This window comes from Mchenga conophoros, linkage group LG13 (assembly GCF_057382185.1).
Source record: "Mchenga conophoros isolate Kocher_MC1m ecotype Shallow Benthic linkage group LG13, M_conophoros_male_GT1.1, whole genome shotgun sequence".
Taxonomy (NCBI): Eukaryota; Metazoa; Chordata; class Actinopteri; order Cichliformes; family Cichlidae; genus Mchenga; species Mchenga conophoros.
This window is the reverse complement of record NC_140538.1, coordinates 28243562-28262922: the sequence shown is the minus strand read 5'-3', so window position 1 is coordinate 28262922 and position 19361 is coordinate 28243562. Positions and strand designations below refer to the sequence as shown.

The following is a 19361-nucleotide window of genomic DNA, read 5'->3' as shown; positions in this document are numbered from 1 at the left end:
GAAAATTCATTACGCAACACCATCTCCAGTTTGTTCTGTACCCCTTTTCCATGTTTGCAGTGAACTTTCACAACCGTTGCAGAGAGCATTTACACATCCGGAGAAAGGGGGGGGCATCGCAGCAGCACTGGGGTAAAACTAGCTGGTCAGCGCTTTGACCGTGTGTGACATCATCATACATTTACAAGAAGTCAGAGTCTGAAACTTTTTCAAAAGATGTTTTTTTTTTTTTTTTTTTTTTTTTATTGGGAGAACTACAAAAAAATGTACAGTACAAAGTTAACAGTCTCACACTCAATTTGTAGTGAACTGACCCCCCCCCCCAAAGAAAAGAACACAACTCTCGGTTGTCTTTTTGTCCGTCTTTTTTTTTCTCCATTTTTTTTTTCTGTGTGTTACATTCAAAAAGCTTTACTTCTGATAAAGTAGTCAAAAGTACATAGTGCGCATCCCCCTGTACCTACTATGTACAATCCAAATGTGTCCATCCAACTTCCCTCTCCAGCAAACTCAACACTAGATTTCAATATTTTAAAAAAACCAAACAAAAACGAGGAATGGGGACTTTGAGAAAGTTTACAGTTGTGTTTTTTTTTTTTCCTCCTTTCTTTTTTTCCTGTCAGAGTGTCTGGAGTGGTAACAACCTCTAGAAAAAACAAAAATCCAACACTACATTCAGTTCCATCTGGATTTATAAAAAGATGCAATGTAGGAAAAATACTTTATTTGGTTAATTTTAAGGCATGTCAAGATTATGAACCCCATAGGCACTACACAATAATACTGGGGCACAAGGGATTGCTACATTCTTTAGCACGTGGCTGGAATCACAGTGTGACCTCGTGCAAACAGAAAATGAAAAAGGAAAAAAAAAAAAATACTTTTTGGTTAATTTATTGACTCTGATTCTTTGTCACTGAAGTCTGATCTAGATCAACGAAAAGAGGAACGAAGGTTTGGACGGTCTATGACAAACCATTGTTTATACATTCTACAGACACATCTAAATAAGGATCCTCAAAAAAGAAATTAAAAAAAAAAGAAAGCCTTCTACAGCTCTGACACACAACCTCAGGAGCAAACAGCAATCACGCAAACTTTTAATAAACGTAAACAAGGAAACAAAATTAATGAAATAAATATCACATACGTTCTCTTAAATTAAGATTTTTTTTTTTTACTCATTTACAATAAAAATAACCAAGTGAAGTTACAAAAAAGGAGAAAAAACAATATATATATTACTGTGAAAAGAACATACACTCCACTTTATGCAGATTAATAATGGCGATCATAATTTAAACATAAAAGAATATAGATCTATTGCTTCATCATACTTGATAAATACAGTATGGACACAAATTACCAATGTAGCCTATACTTTTTTTCACAAGATAATAAATAAGTTAAATAGTCCATAGCCAGTTATGCACCGCTATGTAAATCACTCAAAAAAAGAAGAGAAAAAAAAAGAAACAGCTAAAAAAATATATATTCAACCATCAGCAGTGATTTCCCCAAACAAGCCCAACTCAAGAGTGCTTTTTAACCAAGCAACAAACTACACTAACCAAACGAACCACTGGGTGGCGCTGGGTGAGAGACAGATCTGGAATGGAAGTTGAAGCTTTCAGAGAGGAAAGAAGAAGAGGATGAAAAAAAATAATAATGTTACTTTAAGTCAAGGCATTTTCTTGGCAGGATGGGAGGAAATCTGAAACCGCTTACAGTCTCTTCTTCTTGTCAAGTCATGTTACACACACACACACACACGCACGCACGCGCACACACACACACACTTAATCCCAGGAAAAGTGTGGCTTGCCTGATAGAGCAACAATAAGGGAGAAGAGGGCTGCCATGAGCCCTTGGGCAAGGCACTGATGGAATGCCTTCTGTTTGCTATCTAAGTTTTATTACAGCTATATTACATATAAAGAAAAAAAATACTAGACTAATGCCAGGTCAAGGACACTTTAAACTGAAGCTTTATTGATCTCTGCGGGTGAGACTCTCCTCTTGCCCCCCTCCAGCGAGGTCGGAGCAGGGTCAGCACCTTTAGAGCTGGTAGAGATTTTAAAAGTCTTGCACGAAGGCACTTCAGCAGGGATGGATGCTGCTGAAATGAGGGCAGTGGGGTGGGATCCTCTGCTTTGAAGGACAGTCTCTCACTCACTGACAACCCACCTCCCCTGACTCGTCCATCATAATCCATATGAAAAAAAAAAATAAAGAAAAAAGAAAAGTGTGATTAGTCATCTGAAATCGACAGCCTGCTGAAGATTGGCAAACGTCTTCCAGCGTCCAGACTCGGGGACTCGGAGCCGCTGAGGCTCCCGGAAGAGCTGAGGGACCCGCTCGCATAGCTCTCCCGGTCAGAGAGCGAGTCTGGCGGGCTAGGAGGAGGATCGAACACCGGCGACTCGTTGAGGCGGCGCAACGCCTGCAAGTGGCTCATGTTGTAGGTCGGCGGGGAAGGTGGGCACACGCTGCTCTGCACGTTCCCGTAGTAGGCACCGGCGGAGTGGTTGTTGGCGTAGCTGCTGCTGGTGTGCACAGTCAGCGGGGCCAGTAAGGCTTTTAGGTCCTGTCCGGGGAAAGAGAAGGCACTGTTGATGCACGGCACGGAGTTCGGAGACAGAACGTCGTCGTTGTAGTAGCTGTGGGCGGAGGTGCAGGAGGAGGCTGAGGTGGGAGGCGGAGGGGTCCGGGACGTCGGGCTGTCGAGCAAGGGAGACTCCAGTCCGTGGTGGGTGGAGAAGCCGGAGAAGCTGAGACTGTGGTGAAGCTTTGGTCTGTCCCTCTGGGTGTAGCCGAGCTGCTGCTGCGGCGGCAGGACCTCTCTCTGGCCGTAGCCGCAGAGCTCGCGAGCCGATCTGGGCTCCACCGTCTGCACGTTAGCGTTGGCGGGCGGAGCGGGCCGGCGCTCGTCGGCGTTGTGGATAAAGTGACAGCGGGGACCGTACGGGCAGAAGCCGATGGTGTGGAAGGTGCGGCACGGCTCAGTTTTGTATTTAGGGTGGCGGGACAAGCTCCTCAGCTCGTGGTAGCCGTGAGCGAACTGACATTTTTCGCCGTACTTGCAGGAGCCGTTCTCCTCGAAGGGCCGACACAGCTCGGTCTTGTAGCGGGTGGAGTTGATCTGTGAGCCGGGCTTCTGCTGCAGCACGCCGCGCTCTCCGTTCTCGCTGTAAGCGCGGTCGCGAAACTTGTTCTCCTTGTTAATGAGGACCGTGGCGCTGCTGTTGCTGCTCGGCGTGTTCTCCTTGAGGCTGTCGTAGGTGCCCATGGAGAACTTGTTGCCGTTGTTCATCGCCTCCACGTTGCTGGTCGAGTTTCTGCGGTAAAATCCCGGCGTGAAGGCGCCGCCGGAGCCGGGAGCGCCAACCGGAGCTCCCACCGCCTTCTTGTCCAGCATGCTGTTGATGTGGAGGGCGTTCATGTTCATGCTTTTATCTTGCTGCTGGGAAGAAATGACACCAAGTTAGCGTCTCAGACAGTTAACTGCGTTACTGTTTTGAGCACATGGCATAAAGACTGCCCTGCAGTATTTACAACTTGTTGCAGTCGAACACATGCAAACTGTGCACAAGTTAGTACGCCACTTCAAGCACAAAACTCATTCAGAACAAGAAAAGACTCTCAAAGCGTCAAACTTTACCTTATAAAGCATGTCCATGTCGTAGAAAGCTGACAAGACGGTCGCTGACATCTCTTTTGCCCAAACTTGCTGCCGCACTGACTCTTTCATGGAGGACCGAGCAGGATCCTTGAATGCGACGAGCAGTAGTTTGTGCCACGACTGGTTTTTGGTTGTGGAAAAAAAAATAAAACTTTTGAAAAGTTGCTTAAAAAGCTTCTGTGCAGGTTTAAGTCCGTGAAAGAAACAGGAGGGAGGGAAAGAGGGGGGTTAGGTTTGTGTTGTTGAGTTGTAGGTGGTTTTATTTCCTCCCCTTAAGAAGCGCTGAGCCAGAGTGCTTTGCTGGGAGCTCTAAGCCTTCGTATAAATGTTGCGTGGCCGGGGAGGGGCGAGCTCAAGTCGGCGCAAACTTTTTTCGAGGAGCCGCCTCCTCCCCGAGGAAAAAAAAAACTTCCATTCACCGGTTGGCCGTCTATTCTTTAACACCACGCCTTGAAAATGAAATACAACTCCAGCCCAACCACCACCCTCTCACGCCCCCGAAACTTTTTTTTTATTTTTTTATTTAAATTTTTTTTAAATCACACAATTTTGTGGAAGCTGGTTTTGCTTTTTGGGCTCGTTGAGAAAGAATGTGGTACTCTACTATGAATGCGTGCCAGCCTGCAGCGCATTAGCGAAGCTCGCTGTCGTAAATAGAGGGAGGTTTTAAGGCTCCTGAAGTCCTGGGATTTGAACCGACAGTCTTCTTTTCTTGTGCACTTAGAAGCTGACACATGTATTTGTAATGGAAGGAAATTCAGCCTCTCCCTGCTTCTCTGCCTGTGGATGGGGTGAGACCACAAGTATGAGCGCAGAAAAGACCAGTCAGAGTGCAGCACAATTTTTAGACTCCACTGGTTGCATAATCCACAGTATCCACTCTACACACACACACACACACACACAGGTTCTATATGCCACCATGATCCACTTTAATCTTGTCACGACTAAACTTTTTTAAAAGTGTTGGCTTTCACCTTTGAAGCCGTCACTCCTAAAGCACAACGTGCAGAGTCATTACTGCAGTAAATAGATTTGTTTTGGTTCAGTCTTTTTAAAGCACTCATCTAAGTTCCTCTAAAACTTGTTTTTCACCATCCTCCAACCTCAAGAAGGCCCAGACTGTGCAGGAATGTGGTTTTTGTGTGGAGCGACAGAGCAACACTGCCCCCTAGAGAGCAGCAGGGGGATCGGCGAAGGGGGAGGAGGACTGAGGCGCCACCTGCTGACCAGAGCTGGATAAGATTTTAGAGGTCCACCCAGGACAGTTAAACTGGAGCACTATCATACTTTTAACTGATTATTTTTTTTAAATAAAAGCACAGCAATTCGTATTTCTGCACAAAGAGGTGAAAGTAAAGCTCCTGAGACGCAAAAAAAAAATAATCATTTTTAACATGTTTTTGTCATTTTAACAAAACCTCCCTGCCTAACAATAAAAAGTCCCTTGGTTGTAAAGTCAAAGAGTGCAGTGTGGTTGCAATAAGTCCCCCCATCCTTGCAAGGATGGCAAAATGTTCACATGAAAATGTCAAACTCCTCAAGTCTGCTCTCTGGAGTTATGACAAGATTTTTTAAAAAAACCACAGTGGAAAGATTGCAGAGTTGGCAGCAGAGCACGGGAGCTCTATATCAGGCCTCCGAAATGCAGATATTTCAGGCAGGAGGGTATTTAAAAAAAAAAGAAGGAAAAAAGCAACACATATCACCAGAAATGACTGGTTTCTGCAACACTGGTTTTCCATATATTATTATAATTGGAAGAGTGATTCTAAAAGTTTTCCTTCTGTGACATGATTCAGTGTACTGTTAAGGGCTGAATGGTTTGGTTAGAGATGGAAGAAGGGCAAAAAAAAAAAAAAAAAGGGAAAATAGCAACAAGCGAAAAACAAGTGACATAAGAGCTTGGAATCTACTACTACCAACCCTAAAATTAGGCTGAGGGCTGCCCCAGGACTATTTGCAAAGTTGTGATAAATAGTTTAATGTGAAGGACAGACACAGCGAGGCTCCTGAGAAATCCCTCGAACACATCCTCGTCCCGCAGAAACCGCTCTCCCTTTGCACGGCTCTGTTTTTATTGGGGGATGTCGAGGCGCTCCAAAACATTACGTCAGTTTTACTGTAACTGGGAACATGGCTACCAGGGAGAGAGGGAGAGAGAAGGGTCCAGCTGAATGAGGGGGCAGCATGGATCCACACACTCAGGGAGGACAGTAGCGTATTGTGCCTGCCTCCTAATTACATAACCGGGAAAACTAGAGGGAAGAATAAAAACGCAGTCCAATGGGAAGAGTCCTGCAGTAAATTAAATATCACAGGAAAATAACACCTCGTATAAACACACAGGAGTCAAAAGCGTACGCTGAAATACAACTCTGGTGACGTGTCAGCGCCGACACAATCGCCGCACTCAAGCCCGAAAAGCTTCAAGGCGCCCGAGTTGTTTTGTTCCGAATTAAAATTCCCTGGTGGACATGGAGAGCGCGGGACGCACTGCGAGCTCAATGCTGACACTGTTGGAAGTTTGTCGTGTGACACATTCCCGCTGATAAGAGAACAGTGCGCCGAGTGTTGTTTTCGCACAAGCCCGGCTTGAATTATTGTTATGGCTCCACAATTGCCAGAAATCTGCACACATGTTCACAAAGTGTTGTTATTATCATCTGCAGCCTCTTTAAAACCATCGTAGCATTTAGAAACAAACAAAGGAAAAAAAAAAACAGGACATTATGTTGTATTTTTTCCATTTTAGCAGTTGGGAACATTGGATTTAAAAAGTACACTAATAACGGAACAGTAATCATGCACTTATGACGCTTCTGGCAGTCAATGAGAGCAACATTTGTAAGACATGAAGTAAAAAACAAAAAACATCAGAGTTCCTTCATTCCCTCCACTTGATCATTAAAAGACTTCACCACAAAACCAGCCTGTGGTCTCCTGTGTCGGGCCATTAAAATCCATTTATGTGATAACTGAAATATTTGGAAGTCTTTTCCCATCGAAAATAAACAACTGGTGCAACTAAAACCGATCTCTTCTAGCTTCTCTGTCTCAGCCTGTCCAGCAACTCTAGAGCCAGAGCGGCCCTCTGCTGACGCAGCGTCAGCCGGGCGTGCTCGATGGTGCAGCAGAACTGAGGCAGAGCTGGGAGGGAGTCCAGGGCCTGCTGGGAGCTGAGGGCCTTGCTTTGGGCCAGAGTGTGGATTTGGTTAACCTGGTTCAGCCCAGCAGATCCCGGTTCCTGAGTGTCCTTGAAGGTTAGGATGAGGGAGCCAAGGTGTCTGTGAAGCAGCTTCACCCACTGGATGGGCTCAGCCCATAGGTTTAGATCCCCTTTCTCGAACAGGAAGTCGTCATCGTCCTGGTCAAAAGCAAAATGGAAGTCACTTTACTGGAAGGGAATTTAAAGAGTTTGCTTTCCCCCCTCCCACACCTAGAGCTGGTTGTGTAATACCGATCCAGTTTCCACCAAATCATCAATGAAGAATCTCAATCTATAGCTGCTAAATGTTCCATCACCTTCACTAAATTCACAAAAATCACAACATCTATACTCACATATATGTATTTGTTTTTACTAAAAACAGTTCTGTGTTGTAAGTAAGCCTGTATCCACACAACTCTAGGCTTTTAAGAGCCCTAAAACAGAGACTTTTGTAAATGTTGTTGTACTTTAAAAGCTAGATTTTTGCTGACTTGTCACAATAACTCAAGATATGCTTTCTGCTGCCAGGAGAGACTAACTCTGAAGCTTTACTTTGAGAAAACAATCCCAGGCCTAAAACACTTGATAATAAATCTCCGTGGTTTAGTCACTATCATAAACTGTATATAGAAGACGGACACAGCTTCCAGGCCTGAAAAATGAAGTGCCCATCTGGAAGTGCTTCAGGCTCCTTAGGTTTCCAAAGTAAGTCAGATTATACTGCAAATCATTGTAAAGCAAACCTAATACTCGCCTGGTCTATGACCTCTCTTAAACATTTTCCTTATGAGTTTGTGGCCTCAAATGCTAGTTTTTGAAACTATTCATCCAGTTAGTTTCAAGAATCCTGTTCTTGTTGCCAGGCAATCAGTAAAAATCAGAATCAGAATCCTTTATTGATCCCTAAAGGAAATTATGTTGGTTACGGTGCTCCAGTACAAACAGTAACAAAAACAGACAGTACAAGAAGTAAGAAATAGCACAATATATAGATATATATATATATATACACACATATATATACGTATACGCTAACGTGTTAGCGCAGTTAGCTCGTTAGCGCCGTGCTGCCCCACGCATGGGCAATCCGCACTAACTCGCTAACGGAGATTTGCCGCGTTAATGCGGTTATGGCGTTAATGCCATTTTAACGAGATTAATGCTGAAAGCACTAGTTTCTTTTAGTCTTATGAAACAAACAGATTCCATTTGTTTTGCGTAGCTATTTAAGTGTCTATTTAAGTGACTGTTGTTGTGACTTGGCGATACTGCTTGGATCACCTGGTTGTTGTGTTTGTGGGGTTCCAAACAGATGTGTTGCCAACAGACTGCCCCTCTGCTCGACAAACCATGCAACGTCAAAACTCCGTAATTAGCATTTCTAATTCCATTTAATGGCCATTATGAATGCAGATGCCAAAATACTAGCAAGTAGCTAACAGATCGCTAATACGTCAATTGTGCTCTTTTAAGGTCACTCCAGGGCTCGTTGTGGTCCCAGCTGGAGTCAAATAAACGATATGATACAAATAAAGGATACCTTTTACGGTGGGCCTTTATTCAAGCTGACAAGTTGCTGCGATATGGTATCTACCTTGGTTTCTCACTCACATTCCACCCCCAGATTCTCATATCTGGTTTCAAAACATCGAGATGGCCACAGTTAAAACACTCAGTTTGAGGCTTCGGGAGAAGAGTTCATGAACTAACTGGTGGTGGCCCAGTCCATCTTTTATATACAGACTATGGTTGGTGGCCCAGTCCATCTTTTATATACAGTCTATGGTTAGTACGAGTCACAGCGTTCACATTAAACAGATTTATATGACTCCGTACCAAAAACTGGCAGCTCTAAGAACACAATACTTTGGGTTGTGTTTATCTAATCAACCAAAGCTCAAAAATACACGAGCAACTAAACAGATGGCTAAACCAAATGTGGGTACAGAGCAGAAACCTTGGTTACTTAAAGAACTCAAATATATTGACTTCTTGTGAGAGCAGAACATGACAGCAAGAGCAAATTGTTCCTGATATTTCACACTTCACAGACACCACATTAACATGAATCAAACTGTGACTTCGTGTCAGTGTGTTAATATAGAACCTAATATATCCACTACACAGCAGTGTCAGCAATTTCTTTCACCCTAACACTTCACAAACAATCCTTGTGCAGCCATAGAAAGTGCAACCTTGAGACGCATCCGTTTACCTAATGAAAATCATTGCTAGCATATGTAGTCTACTGTCTAGCAAACACTTCCCACTGTTTTTTCGAACTGGTCGTGATGTTCTTTTACCACAGTGTTACAGTTCAAGTTGTCCATATGCATCTGCACTCAGGTCACAATGACAAATAAATGAAAATCATGTAAATTAAGAGTTGAGTGAACGACACTCACCAGACTAGAAGCTTCATTTACAGCTGCATCCTGGCTGTGCTCATCCTCCCCCAGCAGCCACTCTGTCAGAGCAAGGATGCCGGCTTGTACCTCCCCCCACATCTCGAACAGCCGACACAGGAGCCCGACGCCTGAATCCAGGGCCGCAGGCGGACACGTGAACACACCTGCCATGTCTGAGCACAGAAGAGAACAAACATTTAAAATCTATGCACACACTGTTTTACATATAAAACACATTTTATACAATCAAGCTCAAAAGGAGGCACAAGGTTACAGTTGGAAACAGGGAGGGATTTTACAAACTGAAATGGTAAGCAAGATGTGTGTGGTGCCAACAAGAAACTTTAAAACTAATGATTTACTACAAATGACATTGAAACATTCAAATGTAAATAATCTCTAAGCTAATAAACACTTTGATAATGTAGAACTTGGATGTAAAAATCACCTGCAAGGCTATAATACACACCTTTGTGCAAAAGTATATATTTTGTTATCAAACGAGGAAATAGATACAGAAACATCGAAGCATGTGCAGACATACATGGATATATATTATAGTTACAATGACCTTCAAAGTCGATATCTGGTATGAACACCTTTATTTTCCAACATAGTCTGAACTCTCTTGTAGGGCCGTGGTTTAATTCATTTGTTAAACACTTTTTAGACTAAACGTGTCATCGTATTAGAAAACTAACACTCTTTTTTGCCAATCAGCTAATTTAGCTACACAAGAAAGGTGATAATACTCTCAGTAGGAAAGAATTTAATGTTAGTTTTATTACAGAGTAGCGTCAGGGTCACTGGCAGATGTGTTATGCTAATGGCATTAAAACAGACGGTGCATGTCCTCAGACGACCTCTTTTTAAATACTATATTAGCAGGCCAACGTTTTTTTGTCAGAATGCTACTTAAAGTTACTTAACACTTATATATGACAGCTGCTACATTTAAATATTTCATAATACCTAGTTTGTCTGTAAGAATTTACTATTTGCATTTAGGGCACATGGTTAATTATGCTAATGCTACGCTACTGAGGAGCTGGTGCATGTCTTTTAATTAAACATATCAAATCTAAACAGGTTATATCAGCAATCATGTTAGATTATGTTTATGTGCCCATGAGCTAAATTAGCTACACACCGTCTATGCACAGTTATTAAACATAAATTAGTGCTAAATATTTTATTACAAATTTACAAAATGTTGAACTAACCAGCTGGTACAAGTTGCTGTACTACCACATTTCAATCTGAATTCTTGTAACATGTGACAATCACTAATTGTAAATATATAAAAGTATTTATTGATGCATAATGTTCCGACTAGACATTTAAAGCTAATTCTTCTGTGTTACCAGTGACTCATGTTAATTGGCTGAAAAATGAGAAGTGTTCTGCGGACGCTTTGAGTACCTCAACTGAAATCTTAGTCAAGTCGGTGCGTTTTAGCAGATGTATTAAAACTCCTGACAGGGAAAAGAGAAACCTGGTGTTCCCTATCAGGATAAGGGTTAAAAAAATATGGTGGACACACCTAGATTACTACAAGGAAAGCATGAGCCACATACGGATTATAGTATGTTTCTACGACACAGCAGCCCACAGACTGAGCCCATCGAGTGTCATGAAAGGAAAAACCATTACATGTAGTGGTGTGTCACTGAATCCAAAATAATTGAAACTTGAGTTGAAATTTAAAAAAAAAAAAAAGACTATTTGTAAAATTCAGGCGTTCTACAAGGAAAAATGTGCACACGCATCTCGGCGTTATTCCAAATATGGTGGACGAGAATGACGCCAGGCAGGTTTTGGGCTTCATGACCACTTCATGAAATCATGTTTCCCACCTTGACCGGATTTCCCCCAGTGACCTCCTTGTGGGTTTGTAGCTGCTGGTGTTTGTGAAGTTGCGATGTTTCAATGACACTGTGTTCCAGACTGAGTGTGTGTGTGTGTGTCCTCTCTGGGTTTGGATGTACTTCTGGGAAACAAAACTATAACTCATACAACCAACCGCCATCAGGGTGTGTATGAGTAGATTCAAAAATATACTTGCACCAATCTGCGCACGCGCTCACACTTGAATTGCAGCACTGCTCCTAACACTCTTGCATGTTAAATTAAAGGACGGTCTCTGTGTGTAAGATGTGCAAATGCAATGTTCGTGTCTTGTTTTAGCAAAAAATGTATTTCTGGCTATTTGTAAGTCCTCGACAAATGGGCCATAACGCACACGTACCCACAGGCCGGCCTGTGATGAGGCCGCAGTGCTGCAAGACTTTAGAGGAAGTGGAAGTGCAAGGACACACACTTCAGAGGGAAAGCATAACACATAACTTCATTTAACGGCTGCAGTTGTCCGTGCTGCAACTATCTGACGTGGCGGTTGAGTGTATTGTTCTCCCACCTTGACCATCCTCGCCGCAGCTGACACCAAGATAACACAGAGACTTCAAAAGGCTTTGAGAGCCACTAGCCAAAACATTACCACCAAGGAAAGAGAAGAGGAAAGGAGGGAGGGAGGAGGTATACGGACCCCTATGAGCACACATACAGTTTAAAACACACATGCAGGGTTGGGAACCCAGATTGTTTTTCATCTTCTGAGAGGAGGCGTAAAATCGCAGCAGAGCCCGGAGTCTGAGCGTGGAGGGAAACCCACTCTGTGAACATTAGAGCCTGCTGATTGTAGTGTATTAGAGGAGATTTAAGAGTTTAAGAGCATGAGTGACAAATTCCTTTCTTTACCAAGAAGCCGCCTCTCTCTGGGACAGCCCTGCCTCTGAAGTCAAGTCCCTTACAGCCCTCCCCCGGCATTAAGGGGACATAATAGGAAATTTTAGCTGCCGTTCAATTTATCTGCTTCTCTACGGCGGTTTCACACGTCGCTTAACCCGATTTCCCTCTCAAGCTTTTTTGGCGCAAAAATGCCCCTCTTTCTCAAGGGGATTGTCTTTCATTGCCATTACTGCCCAGTATGTTGGACGCAAGCATTTTAATCAGGTGGTGTCTGGTGTTGAAAGACTGCGAGGCAATTGGCAAATGACAATATCACTGGGTGGAAGAATGGGCTCGGGTAGGATGGGCTGAGAGTGTGAGAGCGAGAGAGAGAGGGAGGGAGTGCCCTGCAGTTGGCATCCACTGGCACACACTCCATCCTCTGGCACTCCTGTAGTACATTTGAGCTGGGCAGGGCAGCAGAGTGAGGGAAAAACTTAACCTTGGAAACAGTGTAACAGTCGCACCATTTCAAGCTTTTTAAACATTTGACCTTTTTGTTTTTTTGGACCTTCACTGAGATCTTTGGTTGCTTTGTTACAGACTGTGGTAACCATGGTTTTAGAAACTACTTCAAACGTAAATCTGATAGAAACAAAACAAACTCTTCACCAGGCATGTGATCTCTTCTTCTCTGGTGGGAAAGTGTACACAGCGGCACAGAAGAGATCTGATGTTGATCTCGTGAACTCATCGCTGCTACTTTTCTTCAGTGGAAGCAAAAGTTTGATACGATTAAAGACTCTGGAAAAACTGGAAGCATCCATCTTCCTTGACAAGGCAATCAAAACCATTACTTTATCCATGTCCATCACAGCATTTTATACTCATTTTTTAAAACTTTTAGCTAAAATACTACAACAGAGGGGGAAGAGTGGGCCCTCTGGTGTCCAACTCCAACCCGACCCTCTGGAAGGCTTTGGAAAACATGAAGGAGCGCATACATTATGAACTTTTAACTGTATTTTCATACGTTTTACAGCTTTTTCCATTGATAATGACAACCCTCATGAACCCTCTTCTATACAGAATTTTATATGTGTGTGTGTGTGTGTGTGTGTGTGTGTGTGTGTGTGTGTGTGTGTGTGTGTGTGTCACATCCTTCCTTTTCCTATATGAAGACACCTCAGGGATGCATGTTTAGCTAAATGTCTTTACAGTGACAGATAGGAGAGTCTCACTGGTCCATGATGTAAAAATACTTGTACTACTTTATTACATTTAGCATGCCACATGCTATGGCCTTGAACTACTGGTGTTATTTTACAAATTTGTTCCTTTACAATGACTTTACATTTATTTAGAACTCAGAGGCAACATTGGAGCTGACTTCAAAATGGCCACACATCCTCCTGTTTATATGGTCAAGCTTTGTAGCAGAAATGAAGGGTTCTATAGCTAAATTTGCTCTTAATGTCAGCTACAAAGAGAGAAACGATTTATGTATTTAGACTCACCACCTAAACTTATGTTAAGGCTTAAAGTTTTCATCCTTGGAAGCACTTTAAACGCCTGATCTTTGGTAACTGAGTCACCAAACTTCAACTAAACTAAAATCTGTGCTCTAGTTTTGGTGAATAAGATTCTATATTTAGCATTAATTAGCGGGCATCTGTGCATTGCATCCATACAGTTTATGGAGGCCCATTGCTAACAGAGCTTAGTAGCAGCAGACAATACTGTGGATGCTCAGCCTCCTCCTTTAAATGTGGTCACGTCTGGCTGAAGTCACAGCTATGGTCATAAAGCTAAAGTGGAGGCTTAGCAAACTGTTTATGTGCATCTTTTATATACAGTCTATGGGTGTGAAAAACTGGCAGACTGGAACTCATTTTTGGAGTAATTCTTACTTCCCCCCTCATTTTATACCCACTCTCTCTACGGTGACCCTCCGAAGAAGGTAAACAACTCTAAAAAATGTTTTCACAGAAAAAGCGAGCTCTGTAAAAACAGTTTGACACAAAACTCAAGTAATCTGATCTTGCATCGTACGAATTCATTTCCTTCCTTGTTTCAGCCTTGCTTATCATAATAACCGTAGGGTCATAGTATGCTAATCGCTGTCTTCACATTACGTTCTGTTTTCATAGACTCGAACTAAACACAGGATGGCAAGGTCCCCGTAGAGAATCATCAGAGAAAAATCTGTTGAAAATTAAGAAAATGGATACATTTCCAAATGACTTGCTTTTGCAAGACTCAGTTTGGTAAAAAGCAGACATCTATTGATTATTATAAAGTAATTAATAGTAGTATGGTCCTGTTTGTCCTGCTGCAGCCACACAGTTCAATCATTACAGAGCTGAATGAAGAGGCAGCGATAAGACCTGTGTGTTTTAGTAAGAGCACAGGTCTGCACATTACAAACTGAGCCTCTGCAGCAGGTGAAGGGGTGTCAGGTCTCCCATTGTGGGGACATTGAGGGGCAGATGACAGGAATGGGGGTGATCAGTGGGCTGTCAGGGCAATGGGAGAAATCCTGGACACTTCCTGTCACATTCGCTTTGGTGGGAGTTCATTCCTTCAACTCAGCCGCCCACATCTGACAAATTTGTCTTAGACACCCACTCACTTGTACCTGGCCACGTTCAGAGGATTTTTTCCTTTAGTTGATCTATCAGTGTTCACCTGAGCCTCATTAGAAATGGTCTCAGTGAACGGTGGCTGTCAGGAAGCCATTCTTAAGCTACGGAAAGGGGAGAAAAGGTTGAGTTTCGCCAAATTACACGAGAATTGGACTGAAAATCTTATGGAGAGATGAACCAAATCAGAAATATTTGGTCATTATTGTATAAAGAGGAGGTCAGGAGACAGAACAGTGAATGTCTACAGCCATCTGTAAAGCATGGTGGAGGTTCTGGGCTTTGGGTTGCATTTCAGGCTACGTCTACACTAATCTGCACAAGTTTGGAAACTGTGTTTTCGTCTAAAAACGCTGGTACATACTATTTTTTTAAATCGTTTCCAAGAAGTTGCGGATCCACACTGAAACGGCTGAAAACGCTTATGTTCCTTACTGCGCATGCGTGACACATAAGACGATTCCTGCCTCATTTCTGTCTGCCGTTTACTTTCCGGCTCTTTGAAACGTCGCGGCAAATTGTCGAGGAAAAGCTCCAAGTTTTTTAAATGGACTGAAAATGAGGTGGAGTTGTTGCTGTGAGTAACACAAAAGTACAAAGTGCAAAATCAAGCGAGAATATAGACTACAATGCCGTCCTGCATCTTAGCTGAATTGGTCACATGACTGCATCATATGACTAAAATGCGTCATTGTTTTCTAAAGGCTCCGGGTTCACATTCCACACTGCGGCGAGAAAAACGGCGTTTTCAAACGTGTCCACTTTGGAGAGCGTTTTCAAAAGCTCAGTTTTCTTTGCCCAAAAATGGAGAGAAAAAGATGCGTTTTCAAACAAAAACATATTAGTGTGGACGTGGCCTCAGACAGTGGTGTTCAGGATCTCCTCAAAGTTGAAAAGTACCATCAGATTTTGATGCACCACACAGTACCATCTGGAAAACATCTTACCAATGCCCAATCACAGTGCCACTATCAGTCATGGCCTTAAGGTTATTGAAGCTGTGTTGGATCATCTTGGTAGAATTCAATGAAACAAAGAAGAGCTTTGAATGTCCTTCAAGAAGTCCAGAGAACTATTCCTTAAATCAATGACAAGAAAGCTGCCTAAGAGAGTTCAGGCTGTGCTGAACAATAAAGATGCTCCTGCCACATATTAACTTTCAAACTTGTGAGAGCACAAACTCTGTTTTTCCTGTATATCCATGTATGCTTGCACATGCAGAGTTTTGCAGAATATTGTAGACTTCATCAAGTACCAGAGTTCTTGCTGAAGATCTCTGTGTGAAACACACACACACACACACACACACACACACACACACACACACACACACACACACACACACACACACACACACACACACACACACACACACACACACACACACACACACACACACACACACACACACACACACCACCTTGAGAAGAACAAGAAGTCTTTCTTGTTCACAGCGTGCGCTGCAGATGCTGCAGGAAGCAAAGGTGTGAGATAGTGAGAGAGGTGCAAAATAAAAACACTTTACAGCCCCGGCTTCCTCTGGTGTCAAGATCAAGAGAAACAACAACAACGACAACAGCGAGAAGAGGAAACCAGATGATAAATGTACGAAACCTCAGCGAGCATTAACACACATATTACGGTGTGGGAGTATTCTGGCAGCCTCATCATCGCAGTCTTGTGTTTATTCAGTCAAACACAAGTAAAAACCGCCTCACCAAGGGCCCAAACAGGCTCCTATCAGTCAATTATGGAAACCTCACCCCACCTATGTGTTTGTGAACTCTCAGCTTTCTTGTCGTTAAAAGCATGCAGTATAACTCATCTGCACAGATCTGTCTTTAAATAGCTTATGTTTGTTTTAACAGGCAAAAAGTAAATGCGTGGATTTCTGTACATGAGATAACACACAGATTACCGGCAAACGTCACAATTAGTCATTCTAGAGGTGATTTTATGTTCTGATCTGTGACTCACCTCCCAGTGGACACTAAATTCAGGTTTTAGTTCTACATTAAACAAAAAAAACTTTAAATGTGCATTAGTTTTAAAACTGATGGAGAAGTGCACTCCCTTCTAACAATTAGAAATGGCATTTTTATGTATTCTGCATGGTCCTGAAAAGCAAATATAAAGAGAATCCGGCTCTGAGTAAACACAGCCACAGATACTCCCGTAAGGGTTGGAGTAAACATTCGACTGACCCACTACTCCTCTCAGATCTAGGTCTGATTACAGATGTTTCACAATAAACGAGGATGCTTAATGAGGCCGATTTACTTCGATATGGTTAGATTGCGAAATACCTACGTTGACACGGTGCATTGCAGTTTTTATCTTAAGAGCACATCACAACCACTACTGTACACTGCAGTGAAAACACTGCACACAGACACACTGCACCAGAGCCTGCAGACACTAGTCATTACTGCAGACATGTGACTTTTTATTTCACACCACCCACCAAATGATTAAAATCTCATTCCCCAGGCTGTCGTTTCGAGTGAAAGACGGTGAAAGCAGCGAAAACACAAATTCTGTCTGTGTGTTTCCACTGGAGGGTGAAATAACTGCCTATTTATTCCAAAAGTAAAGGACCCAGCAGCAAGTCAAACCTTGAGTAATTCTCCTCTGCTTTCTGTGTGCTTTACAACAACGTCTGAGTGACACAAACCTCAGGTTTACTGCGCAACTAAGTGCTGTGCTGCAATAGGAAGAGGCCCATTTCACGAGCGAGCATCCTTCGGCTCCACCGGGCCATTCGCTTCCGATCAACTGCATCATCCAGTGTAAACAAATGAAAGGCACCATTCTGAACAGCCCGTCGCTGTCTTTACAGTAAGCAAAATAGGTTACTCCAGGTTGTTTGTTTGAATATGGTTCACTGGGATTGGCCTTTAAAATACGGTCCTGTCAATGGAGTCTACTGTATAATGAAGGATAGAACAATTTGCAAAACTTCCATCGTTTTGAAAATCAGTTTGATGTTTCATGGAAAATGCTCAGTCATTTTCTGGTACAGAGCAGAACGAGAACACTGATACCAATCCTGATATCGTTGATGTAAACACAGCATCCGCTAGCAGCGGGTTACCTTGGAGCAGAGGTGTCGAACTCCAGGCCTTGAGTGCCGGTGTCCTGCAGGTTTTAGATGTGTCCTTGATCCAACACAGCTGATTTAAATGGCTAAATGACCTCCTCAACATGTGTTGAAGTTCCCAAGACACCTGGTAATGAACTAATCATTTGATTCAGGTGTGCTGACCCAGGGTGATGTCTAAAACCTGCAGGACACTGTCCCTTGAGGCCTGGAGTCTCCACCCCTGCCTTAAAGCGAAGAACTGAAGTAGGCAGAACATCCTCCTCCCAGCCAAAACCCATTAATGTGAATAACTATTCAGAAACATTGGCCTCTAACCTTGACGTTAAGGCCGATGTCACAGAGTCAAAAGAGTCCACGATGTTTTAGTAGATCCACCTATGGTATGAATTTCAAAATCCTACGTCACCTTGTTCTCGAGTTATCACGGTTATAAACGTAAATGTCCACACCGAAGTCGCCGCCCGTCTGGTGGGGTGACCCCTCGTGAATACCCCCTGAAACTTGGTGGAGCTCCAGTAAAAGCAGGGCTCTCTACATTTTGATACAGACCCAAATCAACTTTTTAAAAATTGCAAGAAAGAGTGCCGTCTCAGAACTCTGCATGGGCATTTGATGGTATTTGACTATTCTTTGAAGCTAGTCGTGGCAAGCCTGTACCATTTAAGCTTTAACTTTTTAACAACTATTCAAGAATCATGACCAGCTCTGATAAGAATTGTTTTAGAAAATCTGCACATTTTTATATTAAAAATGAGCAAACTTACATTAAATATTTCATACGTAGATTGACCTGTGTGCTGAGCATTTCACTGTTAATCTGCGTGATACTAATCAGAATTCTAATCAAAGCCCTCTTATAGCCCATGTCACAAAGCCCAAATCATCTCAACCGCCCCATCCAAATCCATCTATGCTCTATATATAAAGTCTTCCCTCTGGTCCTGGCCTAAGTCCGTGACAGTGCTGGAGGTCCAGCGAGGACAAACAGAGTTTGATTTCAGACCTAATTAGTCTAGAGGTATTTGGAAGGTGGTGCCAGTTTGCCAGGGTGGGGGTGGGGTGGGGGACAGTTAGATTTGCTCTTCCTATCCAGGACAATGGTTGTGGGTCGCAGCTCAGGGAAGAAGTGAGAGTTTATTTGCCAAGTTTCACTATGAGCTCAACAATGTTCGATACATTTCAAGGAAAGTTTCACTAATGCTGGCTAACAGCAGCTAACGCCAGCGTTTATTAACAGAGAAGTTCAGAAAATCCTCACTGTGAGCTTCACTGACTCATCGACTTGTATCGAACTCCTTTCGCAAAGTTTTAGACGTCGCCACCCGGCACACTGACAGCAGACTAACGTCGCACACTCACTAAAGATGAACGCTCACTACTGTAGCTAAGATGCTGCACATGAATTGGGAGAAAACAGAAGTCAGTTGACCAGAATCTGTAATCTACTGATGTCTAATGGTGAGATTTTACACACGGTCCCTTTAAAGTGAATGGACACAAACGCTTTATATGTCTAAAGATTTATAGTCTAAATCTGTAGGTACAAAGCAGTCAGAGTGGACCCTAATCTTTGTTAACAATAAAATCA

The 19361-nt window shown here is 42.9% G+C and overlaps 2 protein-coding genes across 3 annotated transcripts in view; both read right to left on the bottom strand.

Annotated features, from left to right (window-relative positions):
- Window positions 1-219: 219 nt before the first annotated feature.
- Window positions 220-4125, bottom strand: zfp36l2 (ZFP36 like 2 zinc finger CCCH-type). Of its 2 annotated transcripts, none has more exons than XM_085297607.1 (2): window positions 3662-4125; window positions 220-3463 (listed from the first exon to the last, which is right to left on the bottom strand). In XM_085297607.1, the coding sequence occupies exons 1-2, from the start codon at window positions 3749-3751 to the stop codon at window positions 2252-2254; spliced, it is 1302 nt and encodes a 433-aa protein (XP_085153733.1). In that variant the 5' UTR covers window positions 3752-4125; the 3' UTR covers window positions 220-2251. The 2 variants fall into 2 exon arrangements, with proteins under 2 accessions (XP_085153733.1, XP_085153734.1); XM_085297608.1 differs by having other exon boundaries at window positions 220-3460; window positions 3662-4116.
- Window positions 4126-6322: 2197 nt separating this feature from the next.
- The window catches only part of thada (THADA armadillo repeat containing), a 123039-nt gene continuing 110000 nt past the window's right edge, over window positions 6323-19361 (bottom strand). The window contains exons 37-38 of the mRNA XM_085297600.1: window positions 9299-9474; window positions 6323-7049 (exon numbers count right to left, since the gene is read on the bottom strand). Coding sequence (XP_085153726.1) covers window positions 6726-7049; window positions 9299-9474 — 500 coding nt within the window. The 3' untranslated portion in view covers window positions 6323-6725. The remainder of the gene's footprint in view (window positions 7050-9298; window positions 9475-19361) is intronic.